Here is a 26043-nt window from a genome sequence, read left to right on the forward strand (position 1 = left end):
TTATGTGTTTGGTTACGATTTGAGCATAGAGTTATTTTTAAATTTAAAATATTAACATTATAAATTATTTAAATTTTTTGAATATTTATTTTAAATTTTTACTTATTAAATTATTTTAGATTATTTAAATTATTTAAATATTTATGCTTTAAATTTTTTGAATATTTATTTTGAAAAAAAATTATTTCCTTTGTAGTATTTTCAATTAAAAAATTGATTAATGTTATTTTCTGTTAATAATAAAAAAATTTAATTGAATTTTAAAAAGAGTTTGGTTATAAGTGTTGATCAGAATTTTCAATAGTGTGAAAGTAGTGTGTTTTGTTATGAGTTATAACAATTTGAATTAAGTTTTGAAAACTCTTTTCAAAACTCATAACTAAACAAATTTTCTTACTTCACATGTCAAATCAAACTTTCAAAACTCAATTTCACACTCAATTTAAAACTCAATTCAACACTCTATTCAAAAATCATAACTAAACAAGTTTTCTTCACTCAAATCATAATTCCACAGAAACTCAAAATAAAACTCATACTCTCAAATCATATTTACAAAACTCTACTAAATACAATCTAAAATTTTAACTGTTATATTCTATAAAGAATAAAATAAATAGTTTAAATTTGAAATTAGATTTAATTTTTATTTTATAAAATAAAGTACAATTAATTTTTTTATATATATGTTATTCTATTTAAGACTCATTACATGAACCGTTCTTGAAGGGCACCAAAATGGAGTATGGAAGAAAACGACCCTCTTCCCAGCCCTTATTTAAATATTTAAGTAATTTTTTTTTTTTTTTTAAGAGTTTGACAATTGCTTTATAATTTTTTTTTTTAGAAATTTTTTAATTTTTAATTTTTAGATGTACCTTTTATTTTTTAGGGATAATTTCAAAGCATATAGGGTAGATAAAATAATTTTAAAATGATAAGGGTGTGTTTGGTAACATTTATGTTTTCAGTTTATATTCACAAAAATTTTATAAACTAGTTTTTGTTTATTTTTAGAAAAACATAAACTACAAACGCGTTTGGTAATTGACAAAATAGTTAAAAAATTTTAAAAATATAAAAAAGAATGAGAAATGACAAGTGGTGGCAGAAGACGGTGGTGGAAAGTGGTGATGGTGGCTGGTGGATAGCTGGTGGTGGTGGGTGGGTGGTGGTGGTGGTGGGTGGATGGATGACGGTGGCGGGTGGTAGCGAGTGGGTGTTGGTGGTGGTGGCGGCGGGCGGTGGGTGGTAGCGAGTGGGTGGTGGTAATGGTGGTGGCGGGTGGTGGTGGCGGGTGGGTGGCGGATGGCGGGTGGTGGTGGGGGGTTGCGGGTGGGTGGTGGGTGGTGATGGTGGGTGGGTGGGTGACGGTGGCGAGTGGTAGTGAGTGGGTAGTAGTGGTGGGTGGTGGTGGCAGATGGGTGGGCGGATGGCGGGTGGTGGTGAGTGGTGGCAGGTAGGTGGCGGGTGGTAGTGGTGGTGGGTGGATGGGTGGGTGACGGTAGTGGGTGGTAAATGGTAGCGAGTGAGTGGTGGTGGCTGACGGGTGATGGTGGTGGTGGTGGTAGGTGGTGGTGGCGGGTAGGTGGTAGGTGGCTGGTGATGGCGGGTGGTGGATGGTGGTGGCAGGTGGGTAGTGAGTGGTGGTGGCAAGTAGGTGGCGAACGGTGGATGGTAGTGGCGGGTGGTGGGTGGTGGCGGTTGGATGGCAGGTAGGTGGTGGGTGGTGGTGGTGGTGGTGGTAGCGAGGGGTGGATGGTGGTGGCAAGTGGGTAACAGGTGGTTGGTGGGTGGCTGGTGGGTGGTGAGTGGTGGTGGCAGGTGGTGGTAAGGAGTGGGTGGTGGTGGTGGAAGACGATGGTGGAAAATGGTGGCCGGAGGTGGCTAGTGTTGAGTGGTAAAAACAAAAACTCAAAACTCAAAATGGAAACACATTTTTTGTGTTTTCATTTTTTGGCCAAATTTATAAACTGAGACCACTAATTTATAAATCAAAAATTTTACCAAACAAGTTTTTATTTGAGTTTTTAAAATTTTTATAAATATAAACAAAAAATTGAAACGGAAGTGTTACCAAACGACACCTAAAAGTACAAATAATTGATGCATTATTTTGAAATTGTTTTTCTATTCTCTACTTTTTGATTTCTTCATTAATAAGTACGTGACTTTTCTGTACCCATACATCTAGTATGGGTTATTTTGAGAAGATGATTATAATCAATTATTTGGTTAAAAGCTGCTTATAAGCAACTTTTTTGTGAGAGGAGAAGTGAATTATAATCTGGAAAGTGGATTATAACCCACTTTCCAAAAGGAGCCTATGTATTGTCCAAAAAGCAGTTAACTACTGTAACAAAAGTTCAAAAACAAAAACTAAACGAGATTAAAAAAAGACCGGCTAAACAAATCTCAATACAAAAAAAATTAATTATCGTTAACTAATGTGAAACGAAACTTTAGCTAGGCTCTACTTATATATATATTTGGAATTACTGAATCGGATAGAAAAAAAATTACATAAACATGGTAGTACATGTACAACTCATTTTGTGATATGGTGCAATTCAAACACTTTGGGGTTGCACCTGCCCTTGTATGTGTACTATTTTTTTTGGTCCACTATTCAATGATTCCATTCATTTTTTTTTTCAACAATGTTAGGTGACTGAAAAATTATGACTCGAATGATTTGAAACACTCAAAACGACGTCGTTTTTGGTGTAAAACGTCTTTTTTTGTATAAAACAACGTCATTTTGACATATTCGTGCCACGAAAATTCGGGCCACCAAACATTATACTTTTTTATTTTTTTGGTAAATCACACTAACCCTTACTGAGGTTTATAGAAACTAGTGTTAGCATATTTTTTAGACTAAATTATATTTTTTACCTTATTTATTCATGTGTGTATACCATCTGAATTAGTTCCGATCACTTTATCTTTACTAAAAAATATGTTGACATCAAAGCTCTAAAATTGGTATAATTTACTTTACTTAATTATTTATTGGGATAAGCTTAATATTTGAAAAAGCAACTAAATTTATTCCAAAAAGGATCCCAAACAAACAATAAACAAAGCACAGCCCATATCATATGAGGCTCTAAAAATGTTCAAGGGCGTGGCTGGAAGATGGGTCCATCATAATATAGCAACCCAATGAAGCTGGTAAAATTTCTTTATGGTAGGCGTACTTAACCAGTTGTTGGTTTTTTGAATATTAAATAGTTTATACATTTTTTTAACTATTCATTTTTATTGGGAAAATGTACCTCCATTTTAAATGGATGGTTGCACATTTCTTTAATTATCCACTTTCTCAATAGTCCCTTTGATATAATAGATGATACCGAAGGAAAATAATTTATTGTACAATAGATGATACTAAAGGAAAAGAATTTATTTTGCACTTTTGGCAGATACGTGACTCCATCGACTTGTAAAATAGGAAATGTGGTAGGATCGTTGTAAAATAGGATCAATGTAAAATAGGACCGTTCAGGCTTTAATGTTTTTTTAGTAGTGTCTGGCTTAATGAACTAATTAACTTCAAAATCAATTTCACCATTCACTAATAGGAGCTTAATTATAAACTGATTCCAAGAAATTACTTACATTTAGGTGATTTCAAATTTGAAACTATGGAGAAACCACACCTTGACTCAGACTTTGACCACCAGGTTAACCTTTTGGGTTATGTCCAACTTTCAATGTTGAATGAAACAATGGTTCTTTGATTACATGCCAAGGCACAAAATGTTCTCTGACAATTACAAAACAAAGCTACAAATCAAAGAATGATTCCTTGTTTCGATTCCAAGCCACCAAAAAAAAACCCCGTTCCATACAATCTTCAAAGTATTTAAATGTCTCTACACCAAGTTTTGGTGGGTAGTGGTGCCAATCTGTTTTGAATAGACAATGGCTGCTCAAGCTGTCTTCTCAGGCCATGCCACAGGGCAGATTACACCCTCCAAAGCAATGGTAGGGGCTCTTCGTTTCTTGCCTATGAAAACATGTCCGCTTAAGATTAATAACACGAAGAGTGTAGGGCAGCATATATACATGAAAGCAAGGATATGGAACAAACCCATCAGAGAACGTAGGTTGAAGGTAGTCATGTTATCAGCGAGCAGTGGTGATATTGGGCCTAATCTACTTTCTTCATCTGACTCAATTAAGCAATTCTATACCTCTATCAATGAGAAGAATTTGAACAAACTCCGCGAGTTCATCTCTGATAATTGTTATTTTGACGATTGCTCATTCATCAAACCATTCCAGGGGAAAAAGGTCTTTCTCAATTTCTCCTTTTAAGCATAAACGCAACTATGTTTACTTTCGTGGAAAAAGTTTTTTGATTTTTTTTTTTTTTTTTGACACTTTGTATGACTGAAAATTAAAATTAAAGATTTTTTTTTTTATATATAGAAAATGTTTTCTGCCTAAACAAATGAAGCATTAGTGCTTGTCTACTGATTTGCCAATTACTAGAATAATTTTTGTAAAGCAACATTTTCTTTGCGCCAAGACAAAAGCAACTTTATTGTGTTATTTGCTTCTATGTGCAACTGTAGGAGGTTATGGAGTTCTTTGGGCAACTAATCACGAGCATGGGTCAAAATGTCAAGTTCAAGATAGGACACATGTGCGAGGGAGATGATTTTACAATTGGAGTAACTTGGCATCTAGGTAATTCGATCTCATCTTTCGTTGTCTCAAATGAATTTAACAATGTTGTTTCTCATCAGCACGATAACCATCTTTTTAAGTGATACATAAAACTTGACAATAAATGTGTTCTATTACCATGACAGAATGGAACAAAAAACAGATCCCCTTCACCAAAGGCTGCAGTTTTTATGAATGTTCAATGGAAAACGGAACCAAACTAGTCATCAAGTATTAAATAAAAATCAATTTCAATATTCACCTCAATTTTCTATTACACAATTATAATGGAGCACATTATAATGCAGGAGAGCTCAAGTTCTAATCGAGTCGCCAATGAAACCAGGAGGCTCAGTATTGGTAATTCCACTATGACTCTCCTTAGAACATTATTGATTTTTTTTTTTTTTGGATCCGTTTGTTTTTATTTTGAGATTCCACTATTTTTTTATTTTTTATTTTTTGTTGTTGATTCGTTTGTTTTTATTTTGAGATTCGTAGATTTTATTGAAGATTGTGACTTCACTATTCGATGCATTTCCAACCGCTACAGAGTGTATGTAGACTTCCTTAACATTTCCAAAACTAAATTTTATCACTATCACATAATAATACAGATCAATTTTTTGTGGGTTGTGTAGGGTTCCTAAAGAGTCCACAGGGTGTGCTACAAGTAATATTAAGGATTTACAACATGGTTTTGGGACCCTTTATAAGCCCCTTTCTAGCTTGGTACCTTAACCTCTGGAAATTCATGGCTATCTTTCTCAGCTACACACTCCAGACATTGCTCTTCATTTCGAAGATTTTCTTCAAGTAGAAGACATTTTGAGCATGTTTCAGTGACAAAACATTGTAGATGAGAACATAGTCGTAAAAAAGGTGTTCTATGAAGCAAGTTCAAGAATGGTGATCTCACATAATAATGTTCCATATGATTTCATATCTATATTTATTAGAAGAAATTAAAAGAAGTACAGTTGTAAATTGTTGGGGAAAAAAGCTATAAATTTGGCAATTGCTTTTTCAGTATTTTTCTTTTTATTATTTTTTTTATTTTATTATTATTATTTTTTTTGCATTTTCACAATTCCAAAAAAAAAGTGACGTAATTGGTAATTGTTATTTTTATTTATTTATTTATGTTTTGGAGAAAGTCTAGTGAGTCTTTTCAAACTTTTGCTTTTTGATGAGAAATTATCATATTATCCCTTTAGTGTTGTGGTGTCTTTGTTAACATAACCAAAAAGACAGGTGGTATTTCTTATAGTATATAGTATGGACGTTAAAATCATTTTTTAGGAAAAATTAATAAAATATTTCTCTCCAACTTCATTTAGTAGGAGAGGTTTAAGATGTTTTTTTTATTAGCTAAGGTTCCTCAATATTTTCATAGAAAAAATTTGACCCAGAGAAATTTTGCCCGACTCAGAAAAATTTCAGCTTTTCTCAGTCGGGCAAAATTTCTTTGAGTCAAATTTTCTCTGTAAGAATATTAAGAGATCTTAACTATTATGAAAATATTATATGCCATTTATCTTATAAAATCTTTAATATTAGAGACCTTAAAAAAAATCCATTTTTTAAATAATTTTGTTGAGATTTCCAAATATATATATATATATATATATTTATAGAGAAACTATTTTTTTAGCCAAAAAATTGTTTAGCTTAGTTTTTTATTTTTTGCCCTATATCTAAATCTAAAACGAAAGAGAAAAACCATTCCTAATGTCCTACATGAAAATCGAACTTATAATCTCTAGAGGAGACTCATTTATGAGGTGTGGTGTCTAAGTTCAAATCTTATTATTACGTGATGTAATTTTTTCTTCTTATATTTTCTCATACTGATTACTAAAATAACAAATAATAATAATAATAATAATAATAATACATTTTTCATCTTTCTATACTCTACTTAAACATTATTGTAACAAAAAGTACAATCCATGAACTAATGAACTAATGAATAATCAGTTAGTTAAATCTGATCAGTTGGACCAGGCCCATTCTATGTTTCTACGAGGCCCAGCCGCAACGTTTTTTTTCATTTTTAAATAGTGGGGCCTGTTTATCTAGGCCTATATCTTGGGGGAACTTACAAGCCGATCCCGTGAAAGTAAATTAATAATAGCTAAGTCCTGTCTTATTTTCGTTTCCAATTTTACCTTTCAATATCACGCCATATGTGTGAAACAAAGAAACTGCTCACGAGTTCTCTCCTGTAAGCCCTTCCCTGTATGTTGTCTTCCTTTTGTTCCTTATATATTGTTCCTTTTATTTTCTCATACTCACATACATACATACTTACTAATTCACAAAATCACATCCACACACTTACTAATTCACAAAAATAAATTCACACTAATTTAGCAGTGATAAATTTATCACTGGTAAAAATATTATCAGTGATAAATTTCATACTCATATACATACACACTAATTTACTAATTTACAAAAACAAATTTAAAAAATATTCAATAATGATAAATTTATCACTGGTTCAAACAGTGTTTTCTACTTTTACCCCTACATTCAACACTGTAACTCAAAAATTTCAGTGATAAATTCACAAAAACAAACTTATTTAAATAATGATAAATTCACAAAAACAAACTTATCACTAGTTTAAACAGTGATAAATTCACAAAAACAAACTTATTACTGGTTTAAACAGTGATAAATTTCAATAATAAATTCACAAAAATAAACTTATCACTGGTTTAAACAAATTTGTCAATGATTTATTATTAGTTTAAACAAATTGTCACTGATTTATCAGTAGTTTAAACAAATTTATCACTGGTTTAAATAGATTTATCACTGGGATCTTCTCCCAATATATAAAGAGAGAGAGAGGGAGAGAGAGAGAGAGAGAGAGAGAGAGAAGACCTGGTAGCAAAGAGCCTAGATCCTAGATCTAGAGGTGGAGGCGACGATGACTATGGAGGTGAAGACGGCAATGATCGGCGACGATGACTATGGAGGTGAAGACGGCAGTGATCGGCGACAATGGTGGAGGTGGAAGTGAAGAAGTCGGTGGCGGTGGAGGTGAAGATGTCGATGGTCGGCAATGGTGGAGGTGGAGATGGCGATGGTCGTTGATGGAGGAATGTGTAGAGAGAGAGCTTCTTTCTTCTTTTTTTTCATTTTTCATCTTTCATCTCACAGATCTGGATATAAAACATGAGGGCAAAAATGGAATAAACAAAAATGCTCAGGTCCTATAGGTAAAAGAGTCTTCATTAAGGACTTATTGGGTAATAACCCTTGAAAATAGGACTGGCCCGTAAAAATCCCTATATCTTATCCAAGGGAGTTTGGGCCTGATGTGGGTTCTATCTAGACCCCTGACGTCGGGTCCAATTACAGGACTATGTAGGCCTATGCCTTGCCCATCTCAGTACGTTCAATTCAAAATTTAAAATTTTAATTTTTATTATATTCAATATGAATTTACTAATAAAGACAATACATATTAAACATTAAAATATTTTTTTTTCATAGTGCACCCTAATCAATTATATGTATTCTTTACATTTAAATATCTTCATCTTTTTTCCCAAGTTTCAATTATTTTCTCTTCTTTTTCTTCCTCACTCCAAAACTCCAATCCATCCCACCAAAACTCATCATTATCATAAATATCATTGTTTTTTATTATATTATTATTTGCAAATAGAAAAAAGTTTAAACAAAATCAAGCAATGGATGAGAGTAATAATTAAAACAATTTTTTAAAACAACACATCAAAGAGGATGTAAGTATTCACATAAATATAAAAGTACAATTATTGATTTTTGTATTTTTTTTAAATAAAAGCGAATATTCAACTTATTTTTTGTTATTATTGTTTGGATTTTCATAATTAAACAATTTCACTTTGTTCTGCAATACACAGCCGAACAAAGTGAATTTGTTCAGTTATAAAGTTCGAAGAATAATGACGAAAAGCATGCTAAATATTCGTCATCTTCCTTTTCCATCCTCCTTTACCAGTACTGGGTTTCTTGATCGTATTCCATGTATATACGTGAACAAAAGAAAGGTTTTTCAAAACTAATTTAAAATTTTTAATTTATTTTATTTGTATGTACCTCAAAAGGATAATTTGAAAAAAGAAAAGAAAAAAGGGCATGCTAGGAATAAATTATAACCCTAAATAATTTAATAAGATGTATCAAAAAATTGGATTCACTTAAACATTTTTTTGAATATAAATCAATGTGTTTAGTTTTAGTTTTCTAGATATTGAGTTTTTTTATTTTTCGTATTTTTTTTTTATTTTTAGTGAATATTTTTAAAATTTTAAGTATTTTTTTACTTTTTTAGTTGAACCTTACTTAGATGTATATAAATAGTAAAATATTTGTGAAATTTTTTTAAAAAAAATTAATAAATACACAAAAATATGAAAAATATTCTGAATTTTCAATTTTTTTTTTTGTATTTTTGGTATTTAGTAAATTTTTTAAAGATTTTTCACAAATATTATACGAATTTTTTAAAAAAAAATGCCAAAAATATTAACAAATTGCCAAAAATATTAAAAAAAAATTCAATGAAAACAAAAAATTAAAATTTTCTAAAAAATAAATTTAGAAAATTAAAACCAAACAGAGTGAGTAGAATCTCTCCTTGCCCAAAACACCCTATTAGTGTTGGTTCAATATTCAATATTCCAGATGGCCCGTTTGGAAACTTTATTATTTTAGTTGATTTTTTTGGCTATTTGACTATTTTAACTTGGTTAAAAAAAATTATGTTTGGAATGATAGTTGACTTTGTTTGTTTGTTTGTTTGTTTTTTTGTAATAGGTTTAATAATTGTGAGAGAAAAAGTAAATTATTATAATTTAACTATTTAATCGGAAAAATCAAATGCCAAACAGGGCTAATAAGATAATAATTCAATAACAAATATATATATATATATATATATATTAAGCTAATAATTATGTACATGTGACGCAGACACGAAATGTGCAATTCTACTACAAAAATTGTTAGGTCACATCCATCGTACCCTAAAATTTAAGGATAAATTATCGATAGGTTTTATCTTTAGAATTTATTATCTATTAAATTTCATCGATAAATTTATTAACTGATAAATTAGTCAATTTTCTTGGTGTTATAAACAAATTAGCAGTGATAAATTTATCAGTTAAGACATATAAATAAATAAGTCTAATTAATATGACTGATTGATAAGTGTTCCTAAATTTAAAAAGTTCATATATGAAAAAAAAAAGGCCTTAAAAATAAATTTTTATATGTCAAATTTTTATTTATCACAAATTCAATTATGTAATTATGTTATTATAAGCGAATTTTAAATTTCAAGTTATAAGTCTTTATCACTCCAATTGTGCCAGCCCAGCTTCTAACTGCGACCAGCCCCACAACCACATAGCTCTTCCTTCTCTAAAACCCAACCCTTTTGTGCACAAAAAATGAGATGGAAGTGGAAGATGAGTAGAAAAGATGAAAATTTTCATTGAATAAAATTTAAAGAAAATATTTATAAACTAATGAAAAACTTTGTTATATTAAAGTCAAACACAATTTTTTTTCATGAAATTGATATTTATTTTTGAAGTTATCACTGATTAATTATTTTCTCAAGAAAAAAGGCTATGGGGGAGAGTGTTGGCCGAATAGAGTGATAGTTGGAGTGGAAGGAGGGTTTGGGTTACACTTTTGAGAGGTTAGGAATAAAGATAAAATTGAAATTTATTGTTAAGATAAAATTGTAATAAAAAAAATGAGATTTTTTTTAAAGTCCATAATATTAAGATATTATAAGATAAAAGACAAATAAAATTTTTGTAGTAGTTAAGGTCCCTCAACATTTTTACAAAGAAAATTTTACTCAGAGAAATTTTGCCCAACTCAGAGAAATTTTGCTTCGACTCTTAGAAATTTTAATTTTCATAAAAAATTCTATGTGAAAATTGAAATTTCTTTGAGTCGAGATCGAAATTTCTCTGAGTTAAATTTTCTTTATGAAAATATTAAGGGACATTAATTAATAAAAAGAAATCTTAGACCTCTCCTACTATACAAAGTTGGAGAGGGATGTTTCACTTATTTTTCTCCAAAAAAACTAGAAGAAAGTAGAGATCCAAAGAAAAAATGTGACATTATTAGCAACGCTCTATATTAAATAATACAAAATTTTCATAGAATAATCGAGCTATTTTTTGATAATTTTTTTTTTTTTTTGTTTCAATGTTTGCTTTGTTTTGTTTTGTTTTGGTTTTTTTTGTTTTTGTTTTGTTTTTTTTTTCCCCCTCTTCTTTGGCATTTTCTTAGTTTGGTAAAATAGAAGATGTTTTTTGTATATAAATATTCAAAATACATTTAAACTTTTTGTTTCATACTCATATCAAATTGAGTTTTATTCATTTTTTCTCAAATGAAAAAAGATTTAATTTAAATATTGACTCAAACATCCAACAGTTTGGTAAATAACACTGAGATTTTTTTTTAAAAAAACAAATCTAAGTAAAAATTATAAACTGTTTGATTTTGAGTTTTTAAAATTGATTTTTAATTTTTTTTTTTGTTTTTAGTGAAATTTTTAAATATTTTAAAAAAATTTGTTTCTTAACTTATATGGACTTAAAAAATAAAATATTTGTAAAAAAATATTAAAAAAGTGTATTTAGGGATTTTTTAAATTATGTTTATACTTATTTTACTTTCTAGGTATATTTAAATTAAATAAATTTTAAAAGTAAAAAAAATACTTAAAATAGTTTAGAAAGCCCACTAAATTACGTAATAGCGCAATAATCAATTTCCAAACAGAATAAAAATTTACCATTAGAATTTTTATTGAAATATTTACTTAAATCAGTGTGTAAAAACTTCAATCATGATTGGAGGATATAATTTATATGTATTATAGAACTTTTTTTAAAAAAATTCAAACTATTTTAACTTAATTCGTTATTTTTTTTGGATTAAAACTCATTTAAAATTGACTTGAATAATAAACAAACTAAACTTTTAATATATTTTCTAAACTCGTTAAGTTTTAATTGTTCAGAAAATTTTAAATAAATTATATTTTATTTCAATTTTTTTTAGTATTTTTTTATTTAAAATTATGTCAATTTTTTTTTTTCTAGTCTACCTTGCCTATATGAAGCTAAAGGTGAAATTATTTTTTTAAAAAAAATCAAAGTCTAGAGTGGTAAAAGTTCTTATAAACCAATCAAATATACCAATCAATTAAAAATCACAATAATAGACATAAATACAAAAGAAATAAAATAAAATAAAATAAAAATTTAGAACAATTGTTTGGCCTTCTTCTACCAGACGATAGCTTTAAGAGCATTTCCAATTTTCTTGACATTTTTGGTCAACATCTTCACGTTGGCAAAGAACCTTTCTTGCCTGTACGGCATCAACAACCGCCTCCTCCGATCTCTCTCCTACGCCATCGTCACTCCTCCTCCGGCCACCGTCGGCTTCACTCTTCCGAAGACGCAGTAGGTTACTGTCGGAACTCCGTCGAGCTCATCTCTGCCGAAAATGGGAAAAACAGGCCTGATCTCATCGGCAAAGGTGGGGAACTCAGAATCATCAGTCTCGTGGTTTTTACTTCTTAGCTGCTCTTCCAGATCACTATTCTGGTTCCGTAGAGAGTCCATCTCCCGTTCCAGGTCCTTCATCTTCCGTTGATCAGTAATTTTTTTTTCTGACTCCTTTTCGATTGTTTCTTCCAATTCTCTGACCCTGTTCTTTGCACCTTGAAACGCATTTAGAATTTCATAAACACAGCTCTCAAAGTAGCCATAGTCTTCCTCAATCGTGTTGAGATTCTCCATCAGCAACTTCACTTCATCTCCTTTCTGGATACGCAGAGAATCCAGCTCAAGTTCTAAACCCCTTATTCGAGTTGATGTTTCACTCTTATGGGTCTCATGCATCTCGGTGTGACTCGCAAGTTCCCTTTCTCTCTCACCCAATTTCTCCCTCAGCTGGCTACATTCGGTGACAAGTTCTTATAAAAGCTTTGAATTCTCACCCTTCAACGTTCCAGCTTCCATCTTTAAATCACTGATCATCTTCTCCGCTTCCTTCTTTTTAGTAGTTTTTGTCAACTTCCCTTTCAAGTCAGCCATTTGAAGTTCTTCCTTAATGTCATTCGTCACCTTCTGAAACTCATTTTGCAATTTTTCATTTTTTCTGCCCTTTTCCTTTGAAGAATAAGCTGAATCCGAGTCCAAGACGAAGGAAGAAAAAGAAAAAGAATAATCTGTATTCCCATATTTTTCATCCTCAACTAATGTCTTCTCCACTGACTTCCCGCCGCAGCTGCCAAAAATGGATCGAAGAAACCGAGAAAATTTTGAGGGTTTTTTAATAATGGATCGTGGTGGTTGTTGAGGAAAAACAACTTGCTGATCCATTGTAATTCTTGGGAAAAAAGACAGAAGACAGAGATGTAATTCTTGGGAAAAAGACAGAAGGAAAATAGAGATGTAGAGATTGTGAGAGGGAGTGGCTTTTATCGTGAAAGGTAGTTCATTTTTTTCCATATTCTTGAAAGGTAGGTTATTTTTTCCATATAAAATTGGGATATCAAATGGAAAGTATTGACATTCCCAGTCCAACTTAATTTCCTTAACTTTGTGTGTATGTGTGTGTGTGTGGGAGATGAAATTCATGAGCAACATTTCTTAAATTGCAAAGTAAGCTGAGTAGCTAACATTTTTTGGAGATAATGGGAGATGAAAATTTCGTTGTAGTCATCTTATTGTGTTATTGTGTTGAAAATAAATTAAAATAAAATTGCTGATTTGCATTGATAGTGGAGTCAGATAAGGTAGGATTTGTTGTACTTAATTTAGACCGTTCATCTTTTAATGCTTGCCTAGTAGATCATCCACGTAAGAAATTAGTGTTAATAGAAGGGCAATTTGTATTTTAATGACGTGAGATAGGCATTCCACGTGTGAATGAAGACTGCTTATTGCAGTTTCCAATGTACAGTTTCTTTCATTTGTTCTCCACATTTCTTGATCACTAAGGTGAGATGAGCTCTTGGGCTGATCTTATGTAGATGTGCATGCATGGGTACATTTGATGTGCCCATATTTAGCACTTCTAGTGAATAATATGCATTTAAACAACATGGACTTAAATTTTTCATGCATGGTATGGTTCAATAATGGTCAAAAGTAATGCACTCTACAAAGTTTTAACAAAGTTTTTCCGTAAGATTTAGATTTCAGAGCCATGGTCCCTCTGAGCAAGTACATGATTTGTCACCCATGCATGCTGTAAGCACCAATTTTGGATGATCTTTTCTGAAAAGGTGCACTGTTGATAATGTTATGGACACATCAGTAGGTATTTTAACTTTTATGCTAATGAGTTGATGAACCCCTATTTGGTTTTTTTACAGATATCTCTCACTAGATTCAAGACTTGTAAGGGCTGATCGTTTTATAGATGTTGATTTTGATATATAGTCATCTTCCATGAAGCACAGAAGAGGTTCATTTTACCTTTTTATACCTGAGGTAACCTTACATTCGTTTCCACATTTATTCTTGTTACCGTCCTGTGCTTGCATTTCTTCTCTTCCATACCATGTCTATTAATATCCATTAAAACTAGTTTACATTTGTGTTTTGGTATATGTCCTTTTTCATTTTAGCAAAGAATTGGGATTTAGACTCTGTTGGGTTGTGTGTTTTTTTTTTGTCCCTCAGTGGAGAGCTGCTCTGCACATTTATATTAAAATGAGAATATTTTTCAACAGATTGAGTTAGATGAACTTGAAGGTATATCTAATTTAGCTGCAACATTGGTATGGGATGACTCTTCCCTTTGTACATTTGAGGAGGCTGTTCAATCTTATGAGTTAGCTCTCTAGCAGGTATTCCAAGGTTCTAATCTCTCAGTTATCCTTTCCCTTCTTTATTTTAGATTCAACTAGTACACAAGTTAAGACAGGACCAATGTTCTGCATACAATATTTATCCAGAACTGAATTATTCTTAGAAGAGTAGAAATATTTTGAGATTCACTTAAAACTTCTTTATTTATTTTTTTATTTTTGATAAATAAATCTGCTTTATTTTTGACCTGCTGACAATGATGATCCAACAATGTCTTGGACAATTAAAGTATGCTAAGATTCATATTGGCAAGAGTTTCAAATGAGATATTCATATTTTTTTGTCATCTTATGTACTTTTTAGTTTGGGGTTTAATATTTCTTTTTAGGCCACTCATCATTTTTAGCCCACCAGAGAGAAATGTCATAACAAATGCATCAGTTCTACTCTTAGAAAGTTCAATGTGATGGAGGATAAAAACACCTACATGGTATAGGTTCTTCATTTAGGGAGTAAATTATATATCTGGAATTCTTTTAAAGTACTTGCAGTCTTTGAGTGTTCTCTTCTTTGGTATTGAACACTGCATTGTGTTTTCATGTTGATAATTGCCGTACTTCTACCACATTGATGTCATAATCTATTTTTCTAGTTCGGTGTATAATTGCTCTCCAGTTCTCCATTGAAGTGACTTTCAAATTGGATGCATCTTTGAAACTAGAATGTTTGAAGATTCTACTGTTATTTTCTCCTAACAATTCAAATTTGTTAGATTATTTGTATGTCAACTCTTTCAATGTTCTACTATCGACTGAGATGATTGTGTATGTCTGTATGAACGCTCTCTCTATAGGTGGAAAGGATCTTGGGAATGACACTATGGAAGTGGTATCTATTTCAACCTGGTACTTCTTTATCCATCAAGTACTTTAGCTCTTATTTTTTATGTCATGGGAAAAAGCTTATTATTTTTTTCTTAGGCTAGATGTTGCTTTTATTCTGTTAGAACTCTTGATGGAAAAACAATCGAAACTGACTCTTTTCTTGACCTTTTCTCACAGAAAGAGATTTCATCTTCATGTTAGTTCTCTGTCAGGCATTCACATACTCTGGTAATTGCCAATAACATGGTATGGCTCTATTAATTGTAACATGACTTCCCTTCTTGTGTTTTTTTTCTTTTCTTTTATTTGTAGGGGCTTTGGCTTGTGGCATTTTTTATGTTAGTTTGGGCCAGAATCTAGCAAACTATCTTGTTTAATGGTTATACATGAAACTTAATTCTTGATACAACAATATCAATTGGAATGCTAGATTTTTGTATAGTATGTTTTTTAGTTTTAAAGAGTATGTTTTTTTTTCCTCTTGGTTCAGTTTTTGCAGCATTTGACTGGAAATAACAAAACATATATAGGAATGCATGCTAGCTTTCCATTTGTGTAGATGTACAAGTATATACACCTATGTATGTATGTATTCATGCAGATTTAACTGCAAATTCAAGGTACCTTGCTCTGATTGAATACTAAGCGAATTATCGGCAACGCTTAAAATCGACACATGGTATGGTAGGCAAAGCAGCATAGTTATTATCAGGGTAAAAATACACCAATCTGCAGGTCTTGGCTCAGCTAATGAAGGGCTAAGCTTCAAATTTTGCTAAGAAAAACTAAAGTAGATAACACAATTACAATAGCTGAAAGAAAACTACATATAAATTTGACTTTGGTTTCTAAGAAACAGTGAAGGAAATGAAATTTCAAGATTGAGCTGTTCTTGTTTTGGCTTGAAAAGAACAAGAAAACTCATAAGAACTTAGTCAAATAGTTCAATTAGGCTGAGTTGTGACAGGTTGGTGTACTCACTGCATTAATAACATCTGATTTGGGTTCTCTTAAAGATATTGAGAGTGAAAACATATCAAGGGATCGTGGATTTAGGGCACTTTTTGAGGCAAGCTACTGTTCATTAAGAAAACGTGAGCTTTATGTTGGACACAGTTAAGCATGTATATTAATTATTTATAACTATAATGAACTTCACTTCAAAAGTGACAACTTATCCAATTTATATTTTATTTTATTTGCAACCATATTATATTTTGAGATTGCACTGTATGAGACAAGATTTACCAACTTTTGAAACAGTATTGTGTTTTTTCATTTTTTTGGGTGGAAATTATGTATGATGGTCATTTTAGCATCTTTGACTTTTGTTTCTCTTGTAGGTGGTTGGAACAATATGGAACAATACCATTGTCTTATTGTCTTATTACTCATCTTTTGTAGGGATGCTATTGTGAGTTGGGTGAAAAAGAAGACGGGACCTGGTATATACGACCTATCGACAGTAGAGGAAGCAGAACGTATATTGATTGCTGAACCTAAAGTGGTTTTGGGCTTCCTTGACTCTCTAGTGGTATTTCTTGAATCTCAACTGGGACTTTATTTGTACGTATTGTTTACTTGATATCCATAGTCTAGTATTATAAAATTTCCTACTAGTTACCGTTTGAAATGCACACAAGTTATTTATCACTTTTTTGTCACTCCTACATGCCCTAAAACGCCTTGACCATGTGCTGCCAGAGGTTGCTTAAAGAATTTTTTTTTTTTTGAACAACCCGAAATTGATAGTTTGCCTTGAGTTTTACTAATGCGTTTTCATATTTTTTTTTCCTGATGATTTTTGTTTTTTAACTGGTTTATCGGGCCTTAAATAAATCATTCGATCTTAAGATCACAAATGATAAGTTGATCAATTTACAAAACAATGTGTTTGCATGGGTTGAATGCATATACTGATTAATCCCAATTTCATGTGTGTATACAGTGCTTCTTTGTTTGCATAGAATCTAAATTTGACAGCTTACTCTCATAAGCTGCCCGACAGTTGCTCAGGTCTCTTTCTATTTGATTATTTCTTTCTAATTTTTTAATTTTATGTGCATTGTAGATGGTATCAGATTAAGATTACATCTAGTGTTTGAACAAAGTTCTTATTGCTCAAATGTGTTGGTTTTTCATTCATACAAAGGCATATCTTATATCAGGAATTGTTTATGTTCTTAGTTTGCTATCTGGTATTGCTATGAGCTAGTAATTTAAAGGATAATCCGTCTATTTTTCTTATCCAATTAGGACATTGTGCTATGTGGAAATTGCTGTTGACGAGGGAACTAATCACTATGCTTGGTTATCATTTTTCAAAAACACTTTTCAAAAATTCTACTTTTTTATTTTTCATGTTTTTTTTTTTGTTTTTACTGAATTTTTTTAATATTTTGAGCAATTTTTTTTAATTTTTAAACATACCTAACATACATATACCTGAAAAGTAAAGAAAAGTTTTTAAAAAAACCTTTTAAAAATTCACTAAATACCAAAAATGCAAAAAAAAAAAAAAAAGAAGAAGGAGAATTCAGTACATTTTTTGTATTTTTATGTATTTATTAATTTTTAAAAATATTTTTTCACAAATTTTTTACTTTTTAGATATATCTAAGTAAGGTGCATCTAAAAAAGTAAAAAAAAAATGTTTAAAGTTTTAAAAATATTCACTAAAAACAAAAAAACACGAAAACCAAAAAACTCAGTTTTCAAAAAACTTAATTCAAAAAACTCAAACCAAAGACACTGAATGCCTTCTTTATTTTGGTTTGGTGTAATGTTCTTGACATCTCGACATATCAATAATAAGAAATTAAGCAGAAATTAATGTCATACTCTATATGTTGTTGGTGGATATGATGGAAGAAATTACTTGAAGTAAGATTTCATTTCTTTTTATTTCTCATCTATTATTTTATTGGGTAGCATTGTCATTTATGGCCAAATTTATCATAATTACTTGAGTAGTTATGTTTTATCATTCCTTGCAAGTACGTATGGGCGTTATTTGTATGGATGTTTTGTAGAGCTCTGAAGTTTGGTCTTTATGGACAAATTAGTTTTTTTTTTTTTTTTTGGTTATGGCTGTTGTTTTTGTTAACAACCGTGATATAATATTTTTTATTTTTTGGTTGTGTTTGTTGTTTGATTTTGGTTTAGAATAATCATGCAATGTTTGCCTAAATTTAGTCAATATATTGAAATAGGTTTATTCATATTATTGCTATTTTTTAGCTTTATTACAAGTATGTTTTTTAGTTAAATCTAACAGAATTAAGCGCAATCTATAAAAGAAAAAAAAGTGCTATAACGGCGTTTTCCCAAATGCCATTACAGTGTCAACGGTCATATTTTTAAAATAATAAAAAATCTATCACGGCGTTTTTAAAATATTGCTAAATATTAGATGATGTCAGGTTATCGTTATTTACAACATTTAGCGGCGTTTTTAAAAATTTTGCCTATACTAATTTAACGACGTTTTTAAAGTGCTATAATGCTATAGCGACGGTCGCGTCTTCGACGTTTGGTGCTAAACGTCACGAAAAGAATTAGCGGTGTTTTTTGCACCTATAGCGGTGTAATAACCCCAACCCGCAATTAGCCATTAGTCAGTAATCAAGGATGTTAATTAAGCGAATAAATAAATTATGGGATTATTATGGAAATTTACATGATTTTGGCCTCTTATCTGTTACGTGTAGAAATATCAGTTTGGATTCCACTTTAAAATGTAAATTGAAAGCCTTATCGGCATCCGAAATCGAAATTGATTACATCAACGTGTTATTTGGAAATTTTAGAACACCATGTCAAATTTTATTAAGAATTGATTCGGTTCGGTCAAAATCGCATGTGATTAAATTGAACCTTGATGGGAACTAATTTGGATTAATTGAATTTCGCGCTAACCTGAATAAATTAAGGTTACTTATGTTTGATTTAAATAATGCATGATTGGTACCTAATCTAATCCTATTAATGATCCAAGATGTGATTGAGTGTATAATGTGTTGAGGCATTTTGTGGTGTTGAGTGTAGGGGATTAAAACCCATGTGTGTGTGTGTTGGAAGTGTGCATGTGTGTGCACGTGTATGGTGCTCAAAGTGAGGTGTGTGTTGTGTATATTCAGCTGAGTGAGGGGGTGTGGTAGGTGGCCTCTTTGGTCTCTTGTGTGAGAGGGAGTGTGTAACTAGAGAGTGAGAGAGTGAGATCTTGAGGTTGAAGAAGAAGAAGGAAATTAGGAGGACCATATCTCATTGTTCGAAATCAAGAAGCTAGGTAAGAGTCTAGAGCCTATTCTTTTGTAGACAACCTTCCATGCATCTTGTACTAAGAAATTGGTGAATCAATTACTGGAATTTGAAGTGAAGTTGGGTTTTTTAGCAAGAAAATGGCTTGTGTGCATGTTTATGGAGGACTATACCTTGTTCATTCATGTCTTGGGTTTTGCTCTTGAAATCTTTGCATGCATGTAAGTTTTACTCATCATCTTCAAGAAATTATCATGTTTCATGTTTCAAAATTTCACGAGCTTATGATTTTCATTGCATGTTTTGTAGAACAAAAGAAAGGAGTTTGAAAATCTTCCATGCATGAGCTTTGGAGTTCAAATTTGCTAAATCCATGAGATTTGAGCTAAATGTTTGAGAGTGATCATGTAATTGTGTTTTAGAAAGGCCTTCCAAGTGTTTTGATCAAGCTTTGCATGAGTATAGCCATTAAAATCACATTTTGAAGCTCAAACCCTGTTTTGAAAAACCCAGAATTTTATAGTCCGCTCGAGCGAGGAAACCTGCGCTCGAGCGGAGAATGCGAGCTCTCAGTATTTTTTTTCCAGACATGAGCTCTCCGCTCGAGCGACCACTTGGACGCTTGAGCGAACCCTTTGCATGTTGTCGATATGCTCGAGCGTGGGAGTTGTAGCTCGAGCGTGGATTTCAACCAACTAGTACTTTTTCCAAGTTTGCAGGTTGCTTGGGCGGAGGAAGTCAAGCTCGAGCGACCCCTCTCATTTTGCATGTCCGCTCGAGCGAGGAAGTCTACGCTCGAGCGGAGACCTTATTTTCAAAAATTTTACTAAGTGTTCCAACACACATTTTGGCATCCTCTTGGCATCTTAGGCATTCCTAAGCCTTAATTAAGCCATAGTAATGAGGTTATGGATTAGAAACACACTAAGTAAAGAATGTACTAAGTTATGAGATTCAAGAGTGTGTTTTGAGCAATGTGTTAAGGAAGAACAAGAATCAATGTAAGGAAAGCTAAGCCTTAATGGCCACTTGAATATGTAATTGTGTTATGTATTTTGTGATTGTAGGTCAAGACTCGAGGATTGATTGACCATTTACGGGAACCACTGTGAGTAACATTTCTGTAAAGATATGTTGATATGAATTATGTTCCAAATGAAATGTGATAATTTATGATTTCTGAAATGATATCGGTTTACGTGAACGAACATCCCAAGTTTGAAATCTATTATGGCATCCATAGATAGCCCTAAGTCATGGGAGACGACATGAAAATGCGGGTCCATGACATACAAGTAATTACGAGATTAGTCACTTCATTTTGGTGATATGTGTTTAATCGGTATCCGGAACCGATTACTCTAGTCGGAATACGTTTTGTGATGTGTTCTATGGGATGTGCCATTATTATGTTCTGATATGAGAATAATTATGCTATGATCTGTTTTACGCTTATGATATGTTCGGAATTCATTCACTAACCTCTTTACCTTAATGTTATTCATTGAGCTTTAGCTCATTGTGTGCATATATATGTATATGTGAGCATTCTGGAGCCCGAGCCTGAAGGCTTTTGTCTGGATCTGTGTTCTGTTGTCAGCCAACCATTGTGCGTCACGTGGAGGTTCCTGGAGTGTCTCAAGTGTTTAAGTTTTGTTGTTTCTGTATATATAAGACTTGATTTGTTGTCATTGGCTGTACCTAAAATACTGTAATGTGTGTGGGTATAATGTATGGTTGACTACCGGTTATGTATATAAAGTTTTAAATACTCTGTTTCATGTAAGTCAGCATAGATCATTGGACAACTATATTTATGTATTTACTTCCGCTAGCCCCTTAATCTTGTTAATCTGTTCAGAGGCCTTCGGTAGTCCAAGGATTACTGGCCGGTTACGATGCTAAACCTATAGGGGCGAGTTTGGGTCGTGACAAGCGGCATTTTTTAAACGCCACTAAATGTCAAATTTCTAACAGTGCGATCAATGCTTTGATGTCACATGTATTGTACTACTAGTCAAAAGACTTGTTTTGGAAAACACTTTTTTAGCTTTGGTGATAGCCCTGACCAATTATTAATGCCATTGGTAATTTCTCTGACATGGTTGTTTGCCACAGAACAGGACTGTCTTGAATTATTGAACAATCTCATTCGTAGCAATACGTCTAATCAGGTTTGTAGGCCTTTTGTTATTATTTTTGTTTTGACGCATACACATTCCTTCACTACTACTAACCATGGTCTGGGTGTGGTGTAGGTCTTGCTAAGGGAGACTATAGGCGTTGACCCTTTGATATCAATTGTGAAGCTTAGAGGAAGCAGTTACAGTTTCAACCAACAGAAGGTTAGACACTCAGATTTTTAGAACTTTGTTCACTTCTTGTAGTTTAAACTGTCATGTATGTGCGTGGACAGACATACACATGTATGCGTTATCACTGAAACCTTACTGGTCATTTTTTTTTGTCTTTGAACCAATATGATGCCAGTAGACGATAAACCTTCTCAGTGCTTCAGAGACCATCGGTTTGCTAATAATGGGAGGTCCAGAAATTGACACTGGAAAAGATGCCAATAGGCTGACCAGTAAAGTAGTCTTGGTTCAGGTTTGTTTCAAAATAAGTTATCTGCTATAATGAATACCTGAAAAACCTTATAATTTTGTAAGATTTCTCTCACTGGTCTATGTATATTATTGGTTGTAGAAAAAAAATTTCGACCATCTTTTAATGCTAGGAGTAGAAAGCCAATGGGCTCCTGTCCCTGTGCAGTGTACAGTAAGATAACATTCTTTTTCTTCTTTTGTGTGTGTGGGTGTGTGGGTTTTAAAGAATACCCTTATAATGAGATATCATAAGGAACACCCTCTTGGATGCTAGGTTACTTAATTACATGTATGCTTTACTAGTGATGCAGATTGTGTAATCTGAGTTGTGTCACTCATTTCAAATGTTAGAAATTGGGCGCCCATGTGGCATGACCCTTTGAACCTTATCCATGTAAGTTTGAATTTGAATTCAAAACTTACTTGGATAACCACTCAGGATATCCATATCTATCATATCAACTGATATAGATAGATGAGATATTATCCTATATATCTGATATGATATGGGATATGGGTCATTAAGAGAAAAATAACGTATATCGTATGTTTTCCCGATATACTGACTCTCTCCCAAAATACAACATCAAGAGCCATTTTGCACTGTGACTTGTGTAGGTGATATTCATTCTGTAATATCACTCTATTGCTGGGTTGATTGACCAGGTTCAGGAAGCACGTGATTTACCCACAAGATCCTTCAATTCAGACTCTGCAAAAAAATACATGACCATAATTTTTCATCTGTTGCGTTTACCTTTGATTTACATTAGTATCAGAGCGTAAATGAGTATTTTCGTGTTTTCTCTAATCATGTGTATATTTTATATATATATATATATATATGTACACATTATATACATGAATGTTTATAAAGGAGGAAAATTTCAACTCCCATTAGATTGAGAGTGTGGTACACCTCATTTTTATGTTCATTAAATGTGATTTTCGATGCCATAAATGTTTTTGTTGTGAAAAATGGAGTTCGGGAGTACCGAATCGGACTAGAAAACACCCCGGAAGGCGGCGGGTGTGCCTTACGCTCCAGATGACGTCGTCAGCGGTGGACACGCGCTGTCACGCGCCTTCTCGCGCTCTCAGGCACCTCCATGCGCTGAGACGCGCTGCCACGCACGCGCTATTTCACGCTTTCACGCGCGCGTTGTCCACACTACCCACATGCGCGCCGGGCGCTGAGACACGCGTTGAGCCGCTCTCCGAGCCGAGCCATGCCGTTTTCTGCGCCGGCTTGGCTGGTTTGACGGCTGTGGTTAAGGGTCTGTTTGTTTTCTTTAAAATTCAGAATTACGTTAAATGCTCATAATTAATTCGTTATAGCTTTGTTTTAAGCGTGGTTGGTACCGTTAGACTCAGAATTAAATTTTTTATCTTTTGTAAAATTTTGAAATTTTTTATAAAAATAAAAAATATTTTTCCTGAAATAATAATTCATTATTTCTGGTTTAAAATGCATCTGGTGTTGCATGATTAAGTTTCTGGGGCTGAATTTTTTATTGTAGACTACTGTTGTAGTTTACTATTTACTGGTATAGTTATAGCATTTTACCAGATTCTGAAATATTTTATTTCTAATTGTATGTGTGTTTATTAGTTATTTAAAAATTCAGAAAATTCAGAAAATTACCAAAAAATTTCAGAATGATGTACATTCTGTTATGGCATAATTTGAATATTTAATACAACATATTATTTTTTTTAGAGTTTCTAATATGTTATAATTAGAATAGCATGATTAATTTTTATTTGTTTAAATTCCATTATTAATTGTGACATAGCATGAGTTGGTTGTGAATCTACATTATGATGCTATTGTATGGAATTAGAATTTTTTATCATGCTTTTAGACATGCCATAGTTAGTGGAAGGTTATTCGGTTGAGAGAAATCTTTGTAGATTAACTCCCAAAAACCAATATTTTGCGCATAAATTAAATTAAATTTTGGATAATTGTCACCTGTGGCGCAAGAGATGATTACGAGCATAGCGGATTTTCGATCTTGCGACTTGTGTAATATTGTCACTATTTTAATTTAGATTTTTGTGGCAAAATTATATTATGCTAATCAAATTAATCCCAATGTGAATTTCTCTCTAAATTGACTTAGCTTATGAAAGTTAATTGGTTGACCTAGACTTAGTAAAGATGTTCAAATGTAAACAATGTAATCTCATTCTTTAGATGAGCAAAAGTCTTGGAGACTTTAGGTCAAACCTTAATTGAGCCAAAGTAAGGAAACATGACTCAAAGTCGCCGTGGTTTTGTTGCCTTGTTTGGCATAATAAAAACTAATGTGTGCGCTATGGTTAGCGGCACACTACGTAGTTTTGGTTGGCGAGTTTTGGAGTTATGAAATCAGTAAGCCCTCAATAGACCTGTATATGATCTTGACTATTAAGCTGCGCGGATTGACTTTGTAATTTGGCTTGTAAATAATGTTACATCATTGGATGAAGTAACATTCAAGAGTCACGTCATCCAAGAAATGCGAGCTTAAATAAATTAGTCATTAAGTGTAAGACAAGTAGCCAGTATGAGCAGTGTTTTGCTCTCTACCCAATTATTGGGAGTGGATGGAGCAAAATTTCATGCACTATAATAGTGTGCGTTGAAATATCACGTGAAGTTAAAAAATTAGTGCTTAGAAGCTACAAAATCTATTAACACTACGTGAAAAGATTAGCGCTTAGAAGCTGCATAATCTATTAACACTAAGTGAAAGGATTAGCGCTTAGTGGCTGCAAAATCTATTAGCATTGCCAACTTGTCTAAGTCTGGACACTTACTGTTTCCACACTTGAGTCTGAGACATGCGAAGGGGCTTCCTTGTATGATTCCTTAGCTAGGCTAACGTTTTTGAATAACGTTTACCACTAAGCGCAAACGTTGCAGCATAGTAATGAAAAGGTCAAGGCTGACAAGGTTGTTATGACTCTAAGAATTTGACGCATCGCTTGTAAGAGCATTATGTTGAATTATACTCTTTAGCCTAATTCGCGCTTAAGTTACTTCAAGAGCTATCATAGTTGATAGCTTATTCTCTTCTTCTTGTGGATAGTAGAATTAATTGCAAGTAACTATGAAGCGAGAAATAGATATGGCAAAAGGAGTACCGTCATCTTTCAACTAGATGCAGTAAAGTGTATGGAGAATAAAATTGACTTGAAGGTGCAGGGGATTAGCATTTACTAGTTAAATTTGCGACTTAGGCGCACTTGATATCTCCATGACATCCTTTTATGATCTAGTGAATATGAATTAGTCGTGAGTCATTACCTAGTTGGGCCTAAACCTTTAAAACTTGTCTTCAAGAACTCACACATTAAGATGATTGGAATTAGTTTATGACATTGGTCAGGAACTAGTGGCTTATTATACTTAATCACATTAATGAGATGATGACATGATGGTTTGAGTAGGCCTTCTCGGGCCCACTTGCTTATGACATCCTGCTCTCATGTGAATGTGTAACTTTGTTCGCAATGGGTGCGCACAAGTCAGTAGGAAAACCGTAGAAGGTCATTTGTTTTGGCGCATTTAGTCCACTATGATATTTGTAACTAGATATGTGTAAGGGTATGATAGCTAAGCCTCAATCTCGACACATTTATAGATTACGATACGCATCTGAGTCAAGACTATTTGATCTCCCATAAGTCAAAAGTTTTGAGATGGTTTTGATATTGCACATATGAGGTTGAGATCAATTAGATAACAGCTTTCGT

At 32.6% G+C, this 26043-nt stretch overlaps 1 protein-coding gene and 1 pseudogene across 1 annotated transcript; both read left to right on the forward strand.

The window, feature by feature from the left end:
- The first annotated feature begins 3880 nt into the window (after window positions 1–3880).
- On the forward strand, window positions 3881–5729 carry LOC114304392 (uncharacterized). Its single transcript, XM_082896141.1, has 6 exons — window positions 3881–4302; window positions 4587–4701; window positions 4827–4911; window positions 4989–5040; window positions 5182–5236; window positions 5322–5729. The coding sequence occupies exons 1-6, from the start codon at window positions 3931–3933 to the stop codon at window positions 5498–5500; spliced, it is 858 nt and encodes a 285-aa protein (XP_082752267.1). The 5' UTR covers window positions 3881–3930; the 3' UTR covers window positions 5501–5729.
- Window positions 5730–13661: 7932 nt separating this feature from the next.
- LOC114297754 (golgin candidate 6-like) overlaps window positions 13662–26043 on the forward strand; it is a 141695-nt pseudogene continuing 129313 nt past the window's right edge.

The sequence above is a fragment of the Camellia sinensis genome, chromosome 11 (genome assembly GCF_055761805.1).
Source record: "Camellia sinensis isolate YWXY chromosome 11, ASM5576180v1, whole genome shotgun sequence".
In the NCBI taxonomy this organism is placed as follows: Eukaryota; Viridiplantae; Streptophyta; class Magnoliopsida; order Ericales; family Theaceae; genus Camellia; species Camellia sinensis.

Bases quoted from the DNA above. Each gene is read 5' to 3' on its own strand.
- LOC114304392 (XM_082896141.1), top strand. From the start codon at position 3,931: ATGGCTGCTCAAGCTGTCTTCTCAGGCCATGCCACAGGGCAGATTACA. The intron at 4,702-4,826 runs GTAATTCGATCT...TTACCATGACAG, and splicing joins TGGAGTAACTTGGCATCTAG to AATGGAACAAAAAACAGATC. The intron at 5,237-5,321 runs GTATGTAGACTT...TGGGTTGTGTAG, and splicing joins ATTTCCAACCGCTACAGAGT to GGTTCCTAAAGAGTCCACAG.